The sequence below is a fragment of the Dromaius novaehollandiae genome, chromosome 2 (genome assembly GCF_036370855.1).
Source record: "Dromaius novaehollandiae isolate bDroNov1 chromosome 2, bDroNov1.hap1, whole genome shotgun sequence".
Taxonomy (NCBI): domain Eukaryota; kingdom Metazoa; phylum Chordata; class Aves; order Casuariiformes; family Dromaiidae; genus Dromaius; species Dromaius novaehollandiae.
In genome coordinates this window covers 157,027,685-157,050,789 of record NC_088099.1, presented here as the reverse complement: position 1 = coordinate 157,050,789, position 23,105 = coordinate 157,027,685, and the positions used below count along the sequence as shown (strand labels likewise).

Below are 23,105 nucleotides of genomic sequence, written 5' to 3'. Positions count from 1 at the left end.
GCACAGCCTGTGCCCAAACTGCTCTGAAAGCTTCAGAAGTTGGTTATGTCCTGAGACAAGATACGGGCTAAAGGTTAGGAACGGAGGACTGGCACATAGTCACCATGGTTTTTAAAAAAAAAAATGGAACCGACGCTTTTCAAGGCAAATACTTAATGCATTTTTTTGCAGAATTTACTGCAGATCCATCTCTTTTTACAACACGGGCCTCTCTCCTGCGTTTAATCTCGGAAAAATGAACCAGCTGTAAATTCTGAGCCTACGGAGAGCCTGAATAAAAGCAAAGCGAGAGAGACACCACCGAAAGCGCGGGCGCGTTTCCCGATTTTCCCCTGCCCCCAAACACACCACACCACACCGCACCGCACCGCACCGCACCGCACCGCACCGCACCGCACCGCACCGCTCTCCTTCCCTCCCCTCCCCTCCCTCCGGCAGTCTCGCGGCGCCGCCATTTTTTCTCGCCACTCCCCGCCGGGCTGCCGGCCCCCGGGAGGCGGGACTTCCGGCACTGCCGTTGCCGCGGCAGACGGAGGGGGCGGGGCCGGAAGTGACTGCGGCGGGGCCGAATTCGGCGGCGCCACGTCTGGCGGGTGCGGGCCGCGCTCTCCCGTCCTCCCTCCGCGGGGCGGCGGCGGTGCTGTGGGAGCCGCGCGGCCAGACCTGCGCGGCCAGACCTGCGCCCTCGCCTCTCCCTCGGCGGCCGGTTCGCGGCGGGGCCCCGGCCGCAGCGGCCGAGCGCGGCGACATGTCGGACCTGGGGGACTGGTTCCGGAGCATCCCGCTGATCACCCGCTACTGGTTCGCCGGCTCCATCGCGGTGCCGCTCATCGGCAAGCTGGGCCTCGTCAGCCCCATCTATCTCTTCCTCTGGCCCGACGCCTTCATCAACCGCTTCCAGGTAGGCGCCGCACTACCGATCCCGGCGCGCCTTGCGGCGCCCGCGCCGTAGAGAGCCTAGGTGCGGGGCGCGCTCGGCATTGTGGGAGTTGTAGTGCGTAGGGCGGCCGGGCTGGGCAGCCGGCGGCAGGGCGGTCCCCCCACCCCGGCTCCGGTGGCGTCTTTGGGAGGGAGCCACGCACTGGGCAGTCCTCGTGAGCGAGCCCGTCGCCTCCGGGAGGAAGCTGGGCCTGCCTCCCTGCTTAGCCTATAAATAGCTTGCGAGCTGGGCACCGCTTTAGCTAGTCCTCTGCAGCCCCGAGGCTCCCCCCAAGGTGACACATGCGGCGGTGCTTAGCCCTGTCCGGGGCCCTTGGCGAGCAGAGAAGGGGCAGTTGCCTGTGAAGTGCTTTGTAGTTTGGCTTGTAACCCGTCCTGTTGCACCCGTTTCCTAGTTGGTTTGTTTATTTATTTATTTATTTATTTAGGGTTGCCCCCTTGGCTGTCACTGGCCGTTCCTGGGCACTCTGCGGGCTCTAGGTGGCTTGCCCAGCCTTGCTTAGTCTGTGCAGGGATTGTATGTGTACGACCCTGTAAACAGGCAGGTGCAGAACTGCTCTGAACCTGAGCTGCTCCTGGAAATGTTAAGGCAGAGCTAGTGAAGTGCAGAGTTTTGTGTTATTACTTGGAATTTGAAATTGTTTGGAGATAATCAACTTCTGTGCTTATAGTTGATTTAACTTAACACTGACATCCTGGAGTTACTGACGTGCAGTGTTGTTGGATGTACAAACAATGATGAGGGTGGTTGCAATCTGGACGTAAAACTTCCCCCCCCCACCTTGTATTGGGAGGTTAAAATTTTGCTGTTTTGTTTTGCACGTGGTTAGGATCTGAGATGCCTCGTTGAATCAAAGTGGAAAGTGGAAAAAAAAAAACCCAACCCAACCCTTAAGATTCTATCAGTGTGTTCCTTATACATATATTGGAAAAAAAATGCAAAAAAGACAAATAAGCACCTCCTTCTGTAGTCTTGTTTCATGACTGTCCCCTGCATTTACTGTCTTAAGTGACTGTTTCTTTCTGTAGCTGTGTTAATGCTTCTTGAGTTATGATCTTCAGGATCCTAATACGTTATTCTGAAACATTGCACATCAAAGTGCTGTTTCGTTCATAAATGAATAGATGTTTTCTGTCCTTGCTACCTGCTGCATTGATGACGACTGTACCTGATGCTGATAGTCAAGGGGATTTCTAAAGCAGGTGCAAAATGCTAAGAATAGTACGTGTTGCTGTGTGGAAATGTATGCTAAAGGCTATTGTGTGAACTCCTTGCAGAAGATTTGCTTCTGTGCAAGTTGGAATGAATGCTCTATGGATGCCTTTAAAACAGGGTAGCATCATGGCAAGAATCTTTCTTGCTTTGCAAAAGGCGCTCAATACTGTGGAGATGTGATGGAAATGATCTTAAAGTTGTGCTTAGTTTCTGTTGCAATCTTGATAGCTTTGCTGATCAGATCATAGAAAGAAAAGCCTGTAAAGGTGGCTGAAGCAGCAGAAATAGACACTTGGACTATTTTTCTTTTCATCTATTCCTTAATCTTCCACATAATTGGTAACAAATGAAATAAAAACACTGCACACGTGAATTTATTCTACAGCCTATAAAAGTGAGTTCCTTCTCTTTTGATCTGGACAGATCTGGCGACCGATAACTGCAACTTTCTTCTTCCCGGTGGGACCTGGAACAGGATTTCTCTATTTGGTGAATTTATACTTCTTGTATCAATATTCATCACGATTAGAAACAGGTATGTTGTCCTTTAAGTTGTATGCATGTGGTAAATGCTGCCCAGAATTAATAGTGACTTAGCATTGCCAGCTAGATCTTGTTCTCATTTGCAGAGGCAGGCACGTGGCTGATTTGAACAGAATTATGAGAAAATTAGCTCATCTCTGTGCCCACTTGCTCTGGTCAATGGGAAACTGCTCTGAAAACTGATTGGTGTGACCAGCACTTTTCCTTTGGAGGGGAGCTTATTCATTTGGGATCTAAATGTGATACATCTCCTGTGAATACAGCCTGGCGTTTCCAGCTGTTGGAATTCAGGAAACGAGAATAAAAGACAACTTTACCTCTATTCTGCTGTGTTTGATTCCTTTAACATGGAAGTATGCTAAAACATGTATAACAGCAAGCGTATCCATCTTGAGAAAATAACAGTTTTTTTTTTTAAGGCAAGGATGCTTACCTGTATTCTTCTATAGTTTGACCTGAGTTGAGAGAAATCTCATACAGATGAAATGTACCTTTCTGTCATATAGAAATGCTAAAAAGTTAGGAAACTAGTTGGATTTCGGTTTAGAGGAAAGATTGGGAGCAGAAGAAAGGAGATCAGATTATGGAGAAAAGCACAATTTATGAAAAAAGCATCATTTTGATAGTCTCAAAAGATTGTTGTTAGAAGGTAGCTTCAAAATTGGTTTCACTGTGTTGCACATTCTGTTAAGGGTTGGTAAAAATTATGCCAAAGGAGATAAATAATTAAGCTGAAGTATTTAGAAAGCTGAACTCCTCTTGAAAGCCCTTATGAAGAATAATGTCTGTGTAGTTTTAACGGAGTCTTAGAGCTGATGGTATAAGTGGCAATGCATAGAAAAATGATGTTTGTGTAGGCAGAGAAGAGATCCCCAGTAAATCTGTCTTCCAGAGAGTATTGTAGAATCCCTTTTTTTGTCATGAAAATAGTAGCAGGGAAAGGGAGGAAATGCAGCCATGCTGCCAGATTGGATTTAAATATTTGGTTTTTTCTTAGCAAGTGGTAGTTTTAGAGCTAAAAGCAGTCCCCCTTTCTCTTTTCTCTTGTAATATATTACAGACATGTGCATGCAAGAGAGTATGGCAGTTATGACATTCTACTGTGCAAAGCTATGTGTAGTAAGGGTTCCTTATTAATACATTATATGGCATCACTGGTAATACTAAAAAATCTTCTAGGTGTCTGTGCTATAGCACAAGTGTCAGGAAAGGAACGGGATTCTATCAAGAATAGATTTACACTCTTCCTATATGCATGTGGAGTTTGAAACTGGATAGTCATCTGATGTGTTTTTGTTTGAAGTAATGCATGCACCTCTATAGTAATGGTCATTTTTCTTGGTATAAAAAAAAAGTTTTTAATTAGGTCAGTCCTTTCCTCAAAAAAAAAAAAGGTTTGGATCCTTCTGTAGTTATTGAAGTGGGAGGTGTGTAAGTTGCTGTTAATGTGTTTACAGGTTGAAATCAGCAGAGATCTGTTTCCCTTTCTCATGGAAAATGAGGAAGTGAAAGCTTTTATTTTCAGGGTTGTACGTGGCTTTTGAACGTATGCTAATGTTGCATGTTAACTTCAAATTTATGTGGGGAGGAGATTTAGCTATAAAAATACTTATATGGTTATGTACCATGCTTGTTGTGTTTTCCTAATGAGCTGACCTCTGGCTTCCTGAGGAAAATGAGATGGACGCGTTTTGTCTTGCTTCTGTTTGTGAAAAGCATAAGAAATATCAGCAGAGAAACCAAAATGGCATAGGCAGAGGCTGCTCAGTGGCAGTATGAATGAGGAGGTGATGAGTCTGCAGCTCTTCCCCAGGTGACCGGACTGTATTCTGGGACCCATGGATGGACCTGGGGGCTACAGCCCACCTCGTTCCTATGCTGAACCAACTCTCTATAGCAAAGGGCTGTCACACCTTGGTAGTCTGTCACTTCTTGTGAGTCTGTAGCTCAATTTTCTCAGATATTAAACCACTTAATCTAGGAGATTATTAAAAAGAGTTAGAAAAACAAGAAGTGAATAAGTTGTAAGGAAAAATATTTCCTTTGCTTCCTTCGTATTTTGCTATACTGGAATTTCTGTAGAGTTAGTCAGCTTCCTCTCTTTATTTATTGAGATTCGTTGTATGGCAACAGTAAGGAGAAAACTCCAATTCATGTAGTTGTCCAAATTTAAAACTTTCTAAAATGTATTTTTAAAGTGACCCCCTGGCTTCTGACTTGTGTGGCTAAACTTAAATAATAAAATTACTGAAATATCATTTTTGCTTTACATAGGCTGAATTACTCTAGTTGTTATTTTTAAAAAAAAAGTTAATATTGAGAGTATTTTTTTTTTTAATTTTTGGGGCATGTAAAATAGTTGTAGGAAACTAAACAGTGCTGATGATAAACAGTGTCCCTATTTTCAGCTTGCCTCCTTTGACAGTGGAAATTCCTAGGCATTTTTATGTTGAATTTTGTGTAATTCAGCTTGTTTCTGGTGCATTATGTTTGTTACTATGTGTTTTGGGTATATCTCACTAGTATTCTTGGGCTTTCCATGCCTGTATGGAGTTGTCAGGAATGGTGCTCAAATGCTGAGGTCTGTGATAACAGACTTACCAGAATCTGCAAGAGTGGGAGCTTATGATTTTCATGTTTACAAGGGATTGTTGTGGGTTTTGTTTTTTAACAAAAATCTCATTAAAAAATTGCTGATACCTGTTCAGAACTGGAAACAAGCTCGTAAGAAGGAACGGTGCGCATGTATACATGCCCATGTATACTCTTCTGTCAGATATGTTAACTTTTCTGGAATCTAAAAATAGTCATCTCTTGAGCCTGACTAGATGATGCAAGAAAGATGCAAGTTGGCTAAGAAAGGACTAGTTTTTCTCTGACTTCATTTTCCTATGACTTCATAGTTAAACTTTGTGTCTCTGCTTTTGCTGTGTAACTGTATTTTCTTACTGTGTGCTTCCGACTGGTAACTCCTTAGAAAGGACTGAATCCAACTCCATTAAGTCTTACGAAGTTAAATCCACTTACCTCCAGAGTTAACGTGGTTTTTGTGTTTTGTTTGTTTGGTGTTTTTTTGTTCATATTTTTGTTTTTAAATGTAGAGCATGTGCAGTGCAATAGGCTGAATATCTTAGTTTCCAGTCCTGTAGGTTGTTCCACTATCAGGCTATTTAAAATAAATAAAAACCCAACAAAACCATAAGCAACAGGCTGTATTTAGGGTAGCTGTTACTATCTGAGTTTTTCTTAAACTCCGAAAAGTAAAAAAGGTAAGGAAGACTATCTACAAATGTTAGCTTGCCGTATTGTGTCCCTCACTTAGTGTTGGTCAGCTTCATCAACCAGCTGTACTATTAAGTTCATTCCTGCCAACATCCTCAGAAAAGATGCTCAGGATAAGCAAGGGAAAGCTCACTTGCAAGCAGTCTTAGGCAATGTTTGTGTAGATGGAAGTCAAAAGAACCCAAACAATTCTGTGATTGCGATATACTGCACTGTTATCCAGAGTAGCTATCTGAAGAATCAAGGCAAAATAGTAATCTCTAGCTGTCTGCCAACTTAGCTGGTTCCTGGGGCACAGAGCAGAGTTTGTAGACCTTTAATTTAGTGGACCTTTATTATATAAATGAATTGGAAGGAGTCTTGATTTTTTTCATCAAGTTTTCAGTACTTTGCAAGGGTTTTCCTAATGATTCTTCTTATTTGCAGGTGCTTTTGATGGAAGACCAGCAGATTACATGTTCATGCTCCTGTTTAATTGGATCTGCATTGTTGTATCCTTCTGCTCATCAAACTTCTGGAATATCTTGGTTCTCCTATTTCTACCTGATATATGTTCAAAGACCAGGTTTTATCAACTAACAGTTTTAAAAATGTAGTGAGAAAAAGTAGTGAGTGACTTGGAGAGAGAATCCTAATAAATGTACTAATAAAGGTTTGTAATTTGGGGACTAGAGTTCTGCTTATATAATGCTCTGCCTGTGCTGCATGAGTTTCCATTGTGCGCACTGTATTGCCTCGACTAACCACTTCTGTGGATCGCCATGTGGGCTAGGATCCCATGGGCTAGTACGTTCAGTGTGTTTAAGATGACAGGTGCAGACAGGTCTGATCTTTGCTATTGCCTGGATTGGAAATTCAAGCGTACTTCATGGAGAGAGCTGTCACCTGTTGGTTACAAGTTGGCTAAATCTGTTAAAGCAGTGTTGCTTTTGGCAGAGTGAGCACAAATTGAAACACAAGAAATTTCATTTAAAATGTTTAACACCCCCCCCCCCCCCCCCCCGCCCCCAACAACCCAAAAGCTTATTACTGTGAGGGTGGCCAAACACTGGAACAGGTTGCCCAAAGAGGTTGTGGAATCTGCATGCCTGGAGGTACTCAAAACCCAACGGGACACTGTCCTGAGGAACTTCCTTTAGTTGACCCTGCTTTGGGGGGGAGGGTTGAACTAGACAATCTCTAGAGGGCCCTCCCAAAATCAAGTATTCTATGAATCTATGATTTTATGGATCTCTGCACTGTACTCAGTTTCCTAGTGTAGATGCGCCCTCGTAGGTCTGTGTTGTCCAGTCTTTAGCTAACAAATGTTGTTACTTATTCTGGTTGTTTGTGTACTTTATCATTTCAGTGTAGTTTAGGTTGTCTAATGCCAGAAAAGTCATGGAATAGTAACGTGCTTGAATACTGAGTCAGGCTGGAGTTGGATGAACAATTTTGATCTGAAAGACTTGCTTTAGATAGGGAGCCCTGGATGATCCCAGGCTTCACTACACAGCGTGTTTATTTCTCGAACAAAACTGATCAGAATAGTTCTCAATGGCGCTTCTTTATTCTTTCTTATTGTAGCGCATTAGAAAAATAATCTCTGTTCCTGTTCTAGTCTTGCTGTTCCTAGCTTCCTTTATAGCAATTTGCAGTAGCACAATATGCAGGCAAAACAGGGAGCTGCGACTTCCGCGTGAACCAGATAAGCCAGAAAAGCTACTGTGTAGAAATACTGCTGCCTTATCAATAGATTGACCATCTCTAGTCACATTCCACTGTATGGAGGGAATCGTTATTGTCATTCCTGCTAATCCTGTTGAGCTGCAGTAGTTACTAGGAAAACAATCTAGGTTTAGTTATGTTGTTAAGAAAACTGTCAGCTTAATTCTTGTTGCAGGCTGTTGAGCTGTGAGCTGCTGGAGGAATCTGATTATGACTTGACTTTCAAAATGGTCATTTGAAAGTTTCCACTTGCTTGTTCCATATATGGTGTAAGGAGTAACCTGAATATGTAATCTGGGAAAAAGCTTGGTGCCATCTTATACTCATTCCTGAACTATTAAAAGCATTCTGATCATAACATAATTCTTCAGTAATTGTTTCTCCCCAGCAATTACGCCAGCAAGCAAATCCGTCATGCTCCAAGTTAGGAAAACGCTATTAAAAGTCTGCATTGATAGAGTTCAAGAAATTATATATTTTCTATGACCCAGTTGTGATATTAGATATTTTTGCTGTTCTGGTATCCTTGTAGTTATAAAAACAGCACTTTTGTGTTTAAAGAGACTAATGAAAGAATTAACTCCTGGCCCGTAGCATGACTTTCTGCAAAGACTGATTGGGTTTGGTATGCCCATAAACAATATGAATGGGTCTGTACATCATAGAAGGCTTTTCATTTTTTCAGAGCTTGACTTGATACTTCATGTGACTGTTGTTTACACTTACACTTAAGCTGTACAGTTAAAGGCCTTTCCACATGTGTTCAGCATGTGCATGTGTAGCTTCTTTTTGTCATTCTCATCTGTCAAGTTTTGTTGCATTTTCCTTAGTGATGCAATGACAGATAACTGGCTTGGCAATGGATATGCAGGTAAGTGCAGTGCAGGTTTTTAAAATAATTTTTTGGAACTCTGTGACTATTTAATGACTTTATAGACAGCATATCTGCATAACTGCACATCATGAGTTAAGCTAGGTTGCTTTAGTTTGCATCAAAATAGACTGGTTATGTGTGTACTGTTAGTTTTTGGCTTTCAAAGTAGTTTGTGTTAGCCTCAGCTACCCTGATCAGAAGCCTGTATCTGATTCTGCCCTATATAATGTCAACAGGGAGTCAAGGAGTGAAAATCTGATCTTCTAGTTAGTGTTTTGCCTTTTACTAAAAAGGACCCAGAATTTTACCTACGTACTGTTTCCTCTAATGAACGTGTAGTGAGATCTGTGGATGTGCATTCTTATTCTTTTTAGCTAAAAATGATTCTTGGGTTCATCAGACTTCTCAAATTCGTTTCACAGTATTTGTTCCTTTTGCTTGCTGACAGAAGATCTTTTCATCAAAAATGCAGCTTGAGATACATGTGAAGTGCAAAATCCTCACAGGGATGATTAAAATAGCAATCTAAATAACAAGTTTCAATAAGGCAGTTATCTGCCCAGATTCTAAGGAGGGAAATAGGAAAGCATTTGTTGGGCACAACAGAGTATCTAGTCAGATAACTTTTTTTTTCAGCCTGCCTCTGATGTTCTTTCTTCATCTAACTTCTGTCCCCATCACCCAAAGCCTACAGCAATATCTCCAGTATTTTGTATTGATTATCTTAGTATTTATTAGATCATTTATCAGTTTCTTCTGGTAGGTAAAAAGAGTGATTGTGCATCTACAGTCAGGATTGAGTTCTGTTAAGGGCTGTCCTTAATTTGGCACTTGAAACTTTCTTGCTGGGAAAGAGTTCACAGAATTTTTCTACAGTTTGCTAGTTGCTACAGTTTCTACAGAATACTACAGTTAAACATATGTTGTTTGAACTGAGACTGAAGCATTGATTTATGTCATCCTTATAAAAGGGAAATTAAAATGGTTTTAAATTTGCATTTGAAGTATTACTTGAAAGAGAAGCAGTTGTTTGGTGTACGAATGTTTCTTTTTGTTAGAACTAGGGGTTTTTTTTGCTCGTGTTGAGTGGCTTGTATGCAAAGTGAGAAGACAGAGTTACCTCAGCAGGACCTTTATTCTCATGTCAAATACTTTCAGAATCTAGACATTACTTTGTTTTTCCAGAAAGCAAAAGCTAGTTTAGTGAAGAGCTGTGGGGTGCTTGTGTGAAGAGCCAGACTGCTGGTGCAACTTAGGGCTTGGAAGGCTGCACTGACTCAGGTATGCCACTTTAATGAGTGCCACCTCTGAAGCGACGTGTTTTAACTTCAGTTCCAGTCAGCCAAGCTGCTTGGTGGTGTTCAAGCCAGTTTATAGAAATGTTGTTAGCACAGCGTCTGTCTTCAGTTTAGAAATCAGCAGAGAGCTGAAATACTGCTTTATGTTTGTTTCACTAGCACTGCTTCCTTACTGTGACTGCATATAGCTGAGTGGAGTATTTGAAACAGTCTCATCTCCTAGCTTGGAGCAAGGTTTAACTTGAGGCTCTACCAAGGTCACTTTGCCAAATCTAACTGTGATACTTGGCACTGGTGGTGCTGGAGCAGTGGTACACCCTCCCTTTGTGGTGGTAGCTTCTGAGAGAGACGTAATGGGCAACTAACATCTGGCATGTTAGCTTAGCTGCAGATGAGGATGCATTTGGGTTAGTGTCCTGGCTCATGAGCAGAAACGACTGGGGCACAAATACGTTCTGTTCTGCTGGCTGCGGTAGGTGCAGTACCAAGCAGCCGGGAGCAGTGGAAACAGCAGCTGCGGACAGTTCACTTTGAGTTGGAGCCCTTTGTTTTACATGGTCTTGTGCTGCTGTTTTACATACCTGAGATACCTTTCTGTGTCTCAGCTGCACTACACTGAAGCTGAAACATAGACGTGCCTGTGCTGAGAGTGAGGAGGAGAGTTAATCATACATGGTATGATGCTGAGAAAATCTATGCTTTTTATGTACGAATTAATCATTTGATATCTATACCAGGAAGTGAGCAGCCTATGGTAGCTCAGGTAGGCACATAAGCCAAAATACTTCAGCCTACTGGGACCATGTCTTCATTAACAGAGAAGGGATCTTCCAGCATAGCAGTGTACAATGACCATGTCGGTTCTCTGGCTTAGGTTTCTCATTAGATTGTGAACAGATCCATGACATTTGATGGCAAAGATTCTGGGGTAAACTAATGATTTTGGTGATGTATCATGCTTACGCACAGTTTCTGAAACTTGCAGTTCCTACTGCCTGTTTCAGTTTCTCAGGTGTCTATGAAAGTGATGGTAACTTTTTTTTTTTTTAACTTTGCAGTTGCTGATGATTCCTCTCATCATGTCTGTACTTTATGTTTGGGCCCAGCTGAACAGAGACATGATTGTATCGTTTTGGTTTGGAACAAGATTTAAGGTACATCAAACAGGATATTGGAAAAACTTCTGTGCTTAAGATGCATGTGAAGGGGATGCTAGATGCTGCTGGACATTATTTCTGTATAAGCTAGAAGGCAGAATACAAATATTTTCTCTTATTAAAGATATCCTATGCTTACACAAAGCTACAGACTCCTTGAGAGGCAGTGAGGACAAATTTCTCCATGGTCTTCCATATGCTGTCATCCAGTGTGGCTTTACTGAAAAGATATCCTGACATCTGAAATTCGTTGGCCTGAGAAAAAGAGGAAAAATTTTCCTGATGAACATTAACCCAAATAAAAGCTTAATAATAGTGGCAAAAATGTTGGTATATTACATTTCTCTTTAATTTGCAACCTAGTCTGTTTCTGCCAGATCTTGTAGTGAAAACTTTGGATACTTGTTTCCAGACCTTTTCAAGTTCAGAAATTTCAAGACTTTTCAGATGTAAGCTTGCTGTGGAAGATATAAGCAGATGTCTCCTGCACTCTAATGTTTGAATGAGTATGATTTGTCTAAAAACTTTAGTGATTACTCAGTTTAGAGTATCCTACCTCTCAGTTAGAATCTACTTAAGTTAAGAATCTACTTAAGTTAATATATTGGGATTTGTGTAATGCTGAAAATACTGGTATAGTCATACCTACAAAAGTACAATGGAGCATATGCAGGTTTATGTCCTTCACTGGTACTTACAACTTCTGTATCTCCATTTAATTCTTTTTTAGGCCTGTTACCTTCCATGGGTTATTCTGGGATTCAACTACATCATTGGTGGATCGTACGTATTTACTAATACGGCCAGCTTGAAGCTATAAAGGCTTTAACAGCTATTTATCTTATCACTAAATTTAGCAGCAATATTAAAAGGAGAGGCTTAAAGCTGTACTGTTACAACTGGTAATGCTTACTGTGTCATACACTGATTCTTTAATATAAAAGCAATGGAGGAGAATTGTGGATAAGAGAACTAGAGAATGTGGGGAAGGGGAATAAGAATTGGTTTATTTTCTAGTAGGTCTATGCATTAGACTTTTAGTAAAGGAAGATTTCATCCCATATAATCAACCATTGTTACTGGTTTTAGAAACAAACTCAGCTTGATTCCGATAGCATTGTTACTTCTTTCCCTCAAAATCTCACCTGGCATGCTATTTTTTTCTGCTTGTGAAACAGAAATATGGCCATAAAAAGCCTGCAGCGTACATGCCAACACTTTCTGAATCCTTTGGTCTGTCTTGCATCTTTTTGACTAAACTCTGTGATGCAGAAATCCCCTCTTTGTGCACTGTCTTTCACATTAGTTCCCCTGTATTGGTTGGAGCCTCTTGGTGCCGCTGTAACACAATTAGTGATAATAACTTATGTGGTTGATTTATAAAAGGAGATAGGAGTACAGCAATTCCAAATTCCCTTTTCTGGCTGTGCCTCCTACTGACTCATCCGTCACTTAAGAAAACTGCTTGCTGTTAGATACCTGCTGTTTCTATGCATGACAGAAAATACTCAAGGGCCTCCATTCAGCAGTGTTTTTACAAAGTTGGGAACAAAACTGTTCAGTACAGCAAGAGACAGACTGTCCAGTGGAAACAGCAGTAACTTCTCAAGTTAGGTAGACTATTATTTTAGACACTAATAGCTATACGGTCTAATTCACTGATGTAAACAAGCATGTAATTGCATTTTCAGTGCAGCCTGTAGAGAAGGCTTGGAAGGGAGGGCGAAACAGCCTGCTGATGTGTTGGCACTGAAGGTTGACACTTCTAAAGATGTGAATGCAAAATGCTGAGGGAAAGGGGAATTTTCTGTGGCCCGTGGCTGTAGAGATGCCTATGGCAGGTGAACAGGGTTAACTGAAGAAGATAGTCATTCATCTCTGCAAAAGAAAGCATGTGAAACAATTCTTTTTCTTTTGCCTTGCAGGGTCATCAATGAGCTGATAGGAAATCTGGTTGGACACCTCTATTTCTTCTTAATGTTTAAATATCCAATGGATTTAGGAGGAAGGAATTTTCTGTCCACACCTCAGTTCTTGTAAGCTGGCTTTATTCTTTGGTTCACTATTAATGTGGAACAGTCTTCTATATAACACACATTTGTTGGGACAGCAGGGTGTAAAATATTTTCATAAATCAACCTGCTTCAATCTCTCAATTGTGTTGCATGCATAGAAAATCATGTTAGATTATACTGAGTCATCAAAACACCTGAGTTTCTTGTAAACTGCTGAGGTGGAAGTGTTATCATTGTGGATGGCTTTTTGCCTACTCCTAAGAGTGAGATAGCAGTCATGTTTCTGCTAGTGTATTGAACTGTAATAGAGGCCTCTCTGGAAATTAGCAGGCAATATCTGCTGGATTTTTGGTGTTTTGTTTTTTTTTAAATCGCATTTTCCCCTGTAAATTATCTTTTATCTGTATTTCCATGTATCATTATAGCAGCTACCAGGCTAGCAACCTGCAACAACAACAGAACAGAAGCCCACTGCAGATCTGTTCAGTACTATAATACATATTTTGGTCTGCAGTTGATACCAGTGGCCTTGACTAAAACTGCAGGTCTGGATTTCTGAGGTGCTTTTTCTTGCAATCTGTTAATTTTTTTGGCATTGAAACATTGAGATCAGAAACCAAAAATCATCTCTTCAGTTCCCCTTGTCGTCATCCTTTTGGGTTGTAAATGTTCTTTCTCTACCAAACTTTAGTAACTGAATTAACCCTTTTTAATAGCCTAATGTGTTAATTAAAAGATGCAAAGTTGAATTGCAGTTATACTTTCTGTACAACTTTTAATATGATTAGGGGAGGCTGTATACTCTAGCTTTGTCTTTGCAAGCCCTCCTGCTATACCTAATTTTCCGTAAAGATTAGAAGACAAAATGTTATCTTAAAATGTCTTCCAGAGTAATAACAGCTCTGAAACTACCATCAATCCTGTTGGTTATGTGCAATTCTCTTGATTCCTGTTACAGGTATTTAATTCTTCTCTGTATTTGAGAAGCAGGAACAGAAGTACTATGAACATCTCTAAAGAGGGATAAATTCTGTCTCTGTACTGCAGTGTTTTATTAAAAAGATTCTGTGATGAGTTACTGATACCTTTAATATAGTAACAAACTTTTCTACACAAGATCACTTTTCCTGTGTAAAGGAATTTTAGTTGTTGTTTTTCTCTTCGTTCCTTGGGCCTCAGATTTGCATGGCCAAATTCAGCAAGGGATTTACAGGAGCACAGTATGGCTGTCTGTGTACTATAGAGCTCAAATGACTCTGAATTGATAGCATCACTAGCAAAATACAGAAGTTGTATTTTTGTATCACTGTCTATTCAGATGGTAGCCTAAGTTGGGTGGTGAAGTTTTACAGCCCTGATTTGTTCTGGCCAAGTCAGTTAAACTCTGGTTTCAGGCAGGCTAGGTACCTGAACCTGTATTTCCTCAAGTCTCTTTGGTCCTTAGTTCCTCAGGAATCTTTACTTCAGAGAGTAGTGGGATGTTTGGATGCTGGAGGTTTTTTAGTATTAAAGAGAGAGATGTGCTCAGCAGTGACTTGGATTTTTTTTTTTTTTTTTTTTAAATTCTCTGGGAAAAAGGGAGGGAAGTTAGGGGAATTAAGTTGGTATCAGAGTGTTTGTTCTCAACAATGAGACTTCCTTACCATATGTTTTTTTCCCCCCTGTGCTTGGATTACTGTGTATACCATATCACAGAGACTGAAGTTCCCCAGAATTCCTGTTTCTCAGCATGCTGAGGGCTTAATATTTGAAAGAATTCTGTGAGGTATTGCTATCAAAAGCCAATTTTATTGCAAAATCTAGCAGCTAAAAGGAAGTGCATAGAGAAGTAGTCTGGTAGTTACCCCCCCCAAGGTACAGTTCTTTCTCAAACTCTCTCTCTCCCCCACGGTTTGTCCTAGGTACCGCTGGCTGCCCAACAGAAGAGGAGGAGTGTCAGGGTTTGGCGTCCCACCTGCAAGCATGAGAAGAGCTGCTGAGGATCAACAAGGTGGTGGAAGACACAACTGGGGCCAAGGTTTCCGGCTAGGTGACCAGTGAAGAACTCCTGCCCTCGAAAAACAGCAATTCTTTGGTTTTAATAGCACGTAGGACCGATCCTTCCTGGTACAGAGTGTGCTTAAGAATGAGCTCTTTGTAGTATTGTTGGATTTAACTGATTAGAAAGAATTTTTCTGGTGCAAGACAAAATTAAAAACTCCAGAAGGGAAAAATGTAGATCTTGCTCCAGATTAGCAAGTAGTATTCAATTCAATTCTGCCATTAAAAAAGCCTTCTTTGTACAGTATTGTCTGTCTGTAGCAACGGGCATCCATTCTGGCATCTTGTTCTGTGATGTGATGGAACAAGTTAATGGTGTTCTGTTTCACCTGGTGTGTTCAAAGTTTTGTTGGCTTAGGTAAGGTAAGAATCCAGTGTGTGGCAGAGGGATCAACCTAACCCCTATGATTAGGAAGCTGATTTTTTTCCCGTAGCTGTGCTTAAGTTCCAGGGTTTTTGGAAACATTATTTAAGTGATATATCTATGCTGCATTTATAAAACAAAGTGCAAGTGTTTCATTTCCATTATTGAGCTGTATTTTGAGGGCAGTTTTTCTTGCTGCACAGCATTTGTCCTATCTGCTGCAGCATGTGATGGGCAAGACTAAGGATAAGAGGGCTTTCGTTTGAAATTGCAATAACAAATATTCACAGAATTGAAATCTCTGAATTCTTCATGTCATGTACAAGGCTTGCTCTGTTTAAACTGAGGTTGCCTAGCTTGTTTTTTTTCCTGAGATCTGTGAATTCTTGGCTTCAGGGTTTCTGTTTTGATTGCAAAATTGGATAGCACAAATACTAATTTACAACTACAAAACATAACATATCATTGTAGTTAATGTGAAGGGTACTGACGGCCGGATTGTTTGTTAATGGAATCTACAACTTTCTCTTAAAAGCTTTAAGACTTCAAAGATTCAAAGCTGGAAATAAATTTTTCCAGGTTCAAGATAGAACAGAACAGATTGCTTTAGTAAAGGACTCTGTCACTGCTGAGTAAAAAACTACATAAACTGTCTATTACTATCTCCATTTTTTTTGTTAAAACTTCTTGATGTGGAGAAGGGAATGATTCTGTACAGTATTTTCCAAATACTGGGTTCTTGTGGGCAGAGCATGGGGCTAGGAGCCAGGAAGCTGTAACGCTAGCTAGTTACTGACTCACCATATGAACTTGAGCAAGCTTCTTGCTTATCTCAGCTTTCCCAGTTGTGAGGAGGACTCATGCGTGTCTCATAGCATTTGAAAATGTAGCTGTCCCCCAGCTCCCCTAGGTGGGAGCTGCTAGTGAGAGAGGTAAGGCCTGGGCTCCTGCAAATGACAACACTTAAGCTGGGAGCGCAGTTGTCCTAGACTTAACTGAGACTTTGAGTTGGAGTATAGTTGTCCCTTTTCTCCCTTTACAGTCGGAGGAAAAAGAAGAGCACTGCTAGCGTGAGGTTCAGACCCTAGACTGAATTTTCCTCTAGCATTTGTCTGTCTTCTTACTGGCTAGTTAGACCACACAAGGCAGTTTTGCCCCAGCGTACATGTCTCGGGCATCTCTAACTAAGTGAAGTGAATTTGGGCCCAAACGTCTTTTCACTACTGTTTTTCCTTCACTAAACCTGAGTTCTGAAGGTTTAAAAATGTGTAAATACTACTTACCACTTAATGTGAAACTTTGAAATTAAGCAGTCAGCCTGGAAGTTTTCACGTGTCTTGTCTGAAAAAGGTGCATGCTCCATTTCTTTATTGCAACTCAATTTTGTTGATCTGGCTTATGGACAGATGTAGAAAACCAGTAATGATGATATCGTGTGTTTAGATTTTACAGGAACGTGGAGTTCAGAAATCACCTGCCATTTTTGTCCGTTCAGTGATAAGTTTCAAAGATGATCTTGTCCCCCTATAAAATGGTAGGAGGAAAATAGGACTGCACTGTCGTAAATATTAATCTACTGTTGACTGACAGCTGTTGTTGATGCTAACTTGAAAAGTTTCAGAACTGTCACTCTTATAAGAGTCATAATGCAGCTGGTCTTTTAGTCATGGCAATATCACTGTCTCCAAAGCATTTGTCTTGATTTTGGGTCAGGACCTAACTGTTAAGTGAAGATGCAGTAGTTTGTGACTCAGTTTAAACTCTGGCACACTCAAATTGCAGAATATCTTTGCACAGAAGGCCAGCATAGAGGCACAAGAGGGACAAAGCATGGCAGAAGTCACTGTCCTGGCCCTGTGCATTGTGTTGGGTCTTAGTTTGTAGTGTATCCTCCTTCTATAAATCAAGAGGAAAGGGTTTGCAAGGAAAATAGGCTTCTGATTTGCTTTTGAAAAACTTCAGTTTATTTTGGTTTATGGAAGATTCACTTTAGGATTTCATATTACAAGTTCAGTTTGTGCGTTTCTTATTTGCCATTTGACCTGAAGCACTATTTGTGTGTCCTTCAGCAAACACTGACAATGGCAGTCTCTTGTTAAATGAGTACCTCCTTTCTTATTTTGTACAGATAACTTCCCTTTTTGTAATCAATTTTTTGTTGGCAAAGTTTTAAATTAAAGTTTTAATCACTGTTTATGTCTCTGTTTCACTAAATCATATTTCAGTTTAGAGATAAGCCTTCTGATCTGCATGTCTCCAGAGAATGTATGATAGCCGTGTTGTTACACCACTGCCTGCTGTTGATCAAAAGTACTCAAGAAAATGATCTGCTTTTTGGGGGGATGGAGGGAGGGTCTTGCCTTCTCCAAAATCTCTGATCAATTGCAAAATTTAAAGGCATTTTCTTTGCCTCTGTTTGTCAGTATGAGTTTTGACTCTGTGTCCTGCCTGAGCGATTATCCTCTTACAGCAATTTTTTTCTTTTTATACCTGATTGTTCATCCTTTTATTGTTGTCCAGGAGGAAATACCTTCAATCCCACAAAGCTTGAGGGTGAGCAGATAGAGATCATTCACTTTTACCAGGGGTAAGCTTGGGTATTTTGCGATATCCTCTCTCTCTGTCCAGCCAGATGTATGCCAGAATTCCTCTTGAAGGTCTGTTATCTCAGCTGATTCAGACCTGCAGTGAGCATCATCTGAATGACTCTTCTGGTCTCTTCCTCCATAACCGTGTTTTTCATCTGACTGCACTTGTCCTGTTTGTTGCTATAGAGGCCCAGAAGATCATAGTCTTGGTGTGTGAGGTGCTATATGAGCTTCTTGAGCTCCTTCAACTGGGAAGGCCTTGGTCTGTACTAAAATGACAAGATAAAGCAATGTGGCAAGTGTGCTTTTTGATTTTTGCTGAAGCTGCATAAATGGTCAGTGGAAGAGCCAGGAATATGAAATCAAATGTGTCTGCTTCTAAAACACTTCGCCTTTCATTTCTATCACTTCCTTTGACTTGGGGTCAGCTCCTCTCTCAATGCAGTTTGGTAATGTGGCATTGCAAATGCCTTATTGAGAAACTGGACCTGTTGCTTCATTTAACTGTCCTCTAATGGCTGTGTTAGGAAAGTGAGAGGCTTTAACTTTCAGAATAGCATATTGTTTGCAATACAGCATAAGATCCTTTCTGTGTTTGTATATCATTGTGTACTTCAGTGGAGGGAGAGACTGCTTTGCTGGTTAAGGTGTAGTGAGCTGCTTTCCTCATGAAAATACAGTGAGCCTGTGATGTTAGTGGATATATGAGGTAGTGAAGTCTAAAAAGATACTAATTTCTGGGAAAAAAGTGTATATATTTATATTATATGTAAAAAAACGAGGAAGGGATCTAAACGTACCGAGAAGTTGGCAAATGACTCTTTTTAACTGGACTTTAGAATGAAAAAAAGAAGATAATGGGTTGTACTTATAGGCTGATCAAAGAATGCTTTTTTTTTTCCAAAGTGCTTTTTTTCACAATGTGGGCTCAGAAGCGATGATCTGCTTTCGGATTGCAAAGAAAAAAACACCTGTTTTTGTCTGTTGAATCCTTAATCCCGTAAAGGGGGTGAGATGAGACTCTATTTGTACTGTAGCTGGAATAAGCAGGTAAGCCTTTCACTAGAAGGAAGCCTTGAGCTTGTGTCTTGTAACCATGTTTTCCCTGTCTTTTTAAACAGATGCTTTTTCAGTCTGAATTGTCTGTTTATTGCTGCTAATTTCAGCAGTTGTGAAAAGGAAATGGAAATGTGCATACCTTGGGTGTTGGCCTCATCTTTTGGGGGGGCTCATTCGTATCCTAAGGATTTTATTGAAATATAACATTAGTTTTAGGGTTTTTTTAAATTTAGAAAATGAAAAAATTTCCTAGAAAGTTTCCTAGAAAGTTGATTGGAAGCCTAAACTTAGAGGGTTTGGGTTTAATATGTGTAAATGAGTAAAGCTACAATCTTGTCCTGTTCTGTGTTCTGTCTTGCTTTTCTTCCCCAGAATATGCAGTTTAAGATAAAAATCCAATCGATGCTTAAAAAAAAAGTACAGCAAAGCTTCTGGGGCAGCAATAAGAAGCCTGAACATCCCAAAGCTGTATGCAACTGATGGCAGAAAGACCTTTATTGTTCTTTCAGCCTTAGTGTTGTGTAAATTCAGAAAACGGAGATTAAACCTTGCAGGCTTCTGAGAAGATCCTGGACATACATGTGAGCAGGAGAGCAAGAATTTTGTGACAATCCAAACTTTTGCTGAAATTGAAAGTGCTCCGGATCGCGCAGTACAGTGATACTTACCTTTTACTCTGCGGCTCTCTCTTAACAATATTCAAAAACATAGTCTTCCCTTATTTGTAGGGGGCAAGATTCACTCCTTTCTAGTTGTGTCAATGTCTGTTTTGGCTGTAGTAGTCCAAGTTGCACACAGCCAGGGGCAGCTCCCTGTAGGAGTCCAGCACACCTAAATGCAAAATCTCTCTGGGAACCGGCTGAAGAGGAAGGAGAGAAGTTTCTGGCATGACCTGACAGTCGAATTGCTTTGGGCCAAAGGCAGCTATGCTAAGCTGGTGCGGTTGTACAACCCTGAAAGGAGTAGGGCAGACAAGGCTAAAGACGTAGCTGGATCACTTCTTGGAGGCTGCAGTCTGGCACCTCTAGTGTGCAGCCTTTTCTGGGGAGGCCTCTCAGAATTTAAACTGCTATTCCTGAATGCTGTAGAGGGGCAATTAGCTTCTAATATGAAAGGAAAGGTGTATATATGTGTATATAAATTGCAGGTCCTTAGCTGAAGAGCAGACTTGAGTTTGCTTGCAGCCTGTGTTGGTTTCACTGAAATAATCTCACAAAGAAATTAGTGTTTGTAGGAGGGAGTCTTCCAACATGAGAGTATTTCATTTGGGTGACACTGATTAGGATAAAATGCTTCAAGGCTTTACTTCTGAAGTGACTTTTTAGTTAGGTTAGAAGATAGAAAGGATTTCGTGTTAGCTTTTAGAACTCAAATGAAACTAAAAACTGAAACCATATCATTTTGGTGGAAAACGCTTCTGTAACCCTTGTTTCAGAAAGTGTTCTAGTTGTAACTTTTCATTACAGTAAGGAACAATTTACAATTTCCAACCCTTTCCCGAAACAGGATTTGCATTTTGGAAAAAGGTCTGATCTGAATCATTGTCAACAGCTTTGTCTGCTTTGTTCTGTGAGCCGGGAGTACGTGGTGATGCTTGAGAGCCTGTAACTTCTGGGCAGGGAGCTTCTGCATTCATGTCAAAGCTCCATTGCATGTTTGCTGCTCTTATTGGGGTAGTTGCAATCTATTTTTTAGGTTTTCCTCTATATTTCAGTTAGAACAGTATTATTTTATTCAACCTGCTCCCTGTTTTGATCTGAAATTGTGCCCGAAGAATTTGGTCCAAATTAATATTCCTCAACGCAGGAGGAATGTTCTGTGGAATGTCCTCACAGTTGTAGTGCCCTAGAGCTGTCTCTGTTCTCAGTGCTTACTCTGAGGCCGTGCCCTGCAGAGACAGGAAAAACTTCATACAGAACTCACCTGATCCACCCTCAAAATGTAAATCCTCCTCAATTTACAAAGCCTGAGCAGGTTGTTACAGGGACTCTTCATCCGTTACCCACCATGACAGCCATCATATATAAAGAAGAGCTTCAAACTGTTTTCAGAAGATGAGTCTTGATACTTAAAATCATAGGCCCAGTAGCAATATTGGTTTTACAGCAATTTATAATCTTTTCTTGCCCCTATTGCCTGTCGTACAGGCAGTAAATTACCAGTCACTCTCTTTTTTTTTTCCCCATAGGAGATAACCAGTTTAATACCTCTTTCCTTGCTCACATCCATCTCTGTTTCCCAGGTATCAGCTGCATTTTCTCTTAAGATGGCCTGATGAAAGTAACTAGTTAAACTCGGAGAAATTGTTCTCAAATTCTATGTATGCTTTTGGAGCTTGCTGCTTCTGTTTGAAGAGAAGAGCTTTTGTGCTTTCGGTGTTACCTATTTTTTCCAGCTGTGTCCATTGGATGTCTAATGAATTCTCCAAACCTTCTTCTCATTTCTGTTCCCCTGAGCCACCCCATGAGACATGCGTAGGCTGGGATTTGGGCGTAGAGAGAAGTGGGAAGGGCTGTGTCATTACAGGCATATCACTCCTTCAAGCCCAGAGGGAAAGCTCTCATTAAACAAACAGGGCTTTGCTACTCCTTGCCTGGACTGTCTGTCACAGCCCCGTGTCTAACACTGGGAGACTTTATCTGCGTGAGGAGTCCTTAGATGGAGCGTTGCCTTCAAGAGACGGATTTTGGGGGCTGGCAAAGCTGTCAACTAAGAAAAAATTTTCTCATCTCTCATGTTGCGTTTCCCTGTCTCTTGCTCCCCTCACTCTGTCCTTTTCAACTAATTGATTCTTTTGTGTAATTCATACTTAATCATAAGGAAAAAGCAAAAGAAATAGGAAAACTAGATCCAAAATCCTCCCTTAAAATTGATGCTGTTTAACCTTCCTGAGCAAGACTGAAGCTTTGAAGGGGAAAAATCCTCTATCAGGATGGTGTGGTGATACAGCGCTTGAAGTGCTAGTAGATCTCTGAGAACTGTATCATAGTCTAATTTTGTGAAAGCAGACAGGTAACAGTAGGCCCTATAGTTGTATTATTTGGTTGAGTAAGTGGATAGGGGAACACTTTAGCTGGATGCATTCCCTGTGCTTCAGGGTTGTAGAGAGCTCTGTAGCTGCTCTCAAAGCACAGCTCACCAGAACCAAATAATTACTGTATAATTTAATGCCAATGCAAACAACATAAGCTAATGCATTTGCTCCTCTACAGACATGCTTTGTCCTCTAAATCTGCTCCTGACAGTTCCTCAAAGTCATTTTACAGCTTTTCTTGTCCCCTCGTGCATCTTAAATTAGATCAATAACTTCCTAGGATGGCTCCAGTGGAGTGGCTTGCTCCACAGAGCTGCTTTCTGAAGCTGAAAGCAATGCAATCCTGAGGAAATCCTGCTGAATAAGGAGAGTTTCTGTTAATGTGTAATCAAGTCATGATAAGACCAGCTAATAAAGATAAGGTTCTCAACAAGCAGCACAGGACAATGAGCAGGAAAATGGACTATGGGAAACAGTGTAATTAATAATGACATCTAGCTGCATTTTAAAAAAAGTGTGGTAATATTACTGAAGGGGAGGGAAAGCAGGAGTTTTCTCGGGGAGGGGGGGGAAGTAGCAGAAAAAACAGAAGGTAGCAATTCTGACCCCAGGGAAGAGTATCTAAGAATAGTTTGGTCTTGATGCCTGCATAGACAAAAGGCGAGAGAGAACTTGTTTCCATTTTTATGGCTTTTTTACCCACAGAGATGTGCTTCTTCCTACTAACTTGCTGTGGGGACTAGGGTGGAATAAAAGGGACTAGGAGCGCAGGAGGAGCCCCCTGCCATAGGATGCCCTTAGGCAGGGGCTGAAGCAGCGGGTCGGGACTGGGCATCTCCCTCTGCCCAGGGGAGGACTGTACACAGTCTGACCTTTATATCTGGCGATCTTCAGTTTGGTAATGTTGCCCTGCCAGGAGCACTCATGGAGGATATATACCTGTCTTCTTGTATTGCTCCTGTTTTTTGGACCTGAGCTAAATTCATCTG

General features: G+C 41.1%; 1 protein-coding gene across 1 annotated transcript; it reads left to right on the top strand.

The window, feature by feature from the left end:
- The first annotated feature begins 502 nt into the window (after nucleotides 1-502).
- On the top strand, nucleotides 503-17,627 carry DERL1 (derlin 1). The gene is made up of 8 exons (XM_026110098.2): nucleotides 503-901; nucleotides 2,579-2,690; nucleotides 6,407-6,471; nucleotides 8,532-8,558; nucleotides 10,918-11,013; nucleotides 11,747-11,799; nucleotides 12,942-13,052; nucleotides 14,933-17,627. The coding sequence occupies exons 1-8, from the start codon at nucleotides 749-751 to the stop codon at nucleotides 15,069-15,071; spliced, it is 756 nt and encodes a 251-aa protein (XP_025965883.1). The 5' UTR covers nucleotides 503-748; the 3' UTR covers nucleotides 15,072-17,627.
- Nucleotides 17,628-23,105: the final 5,478 nt, after the last annotated feature.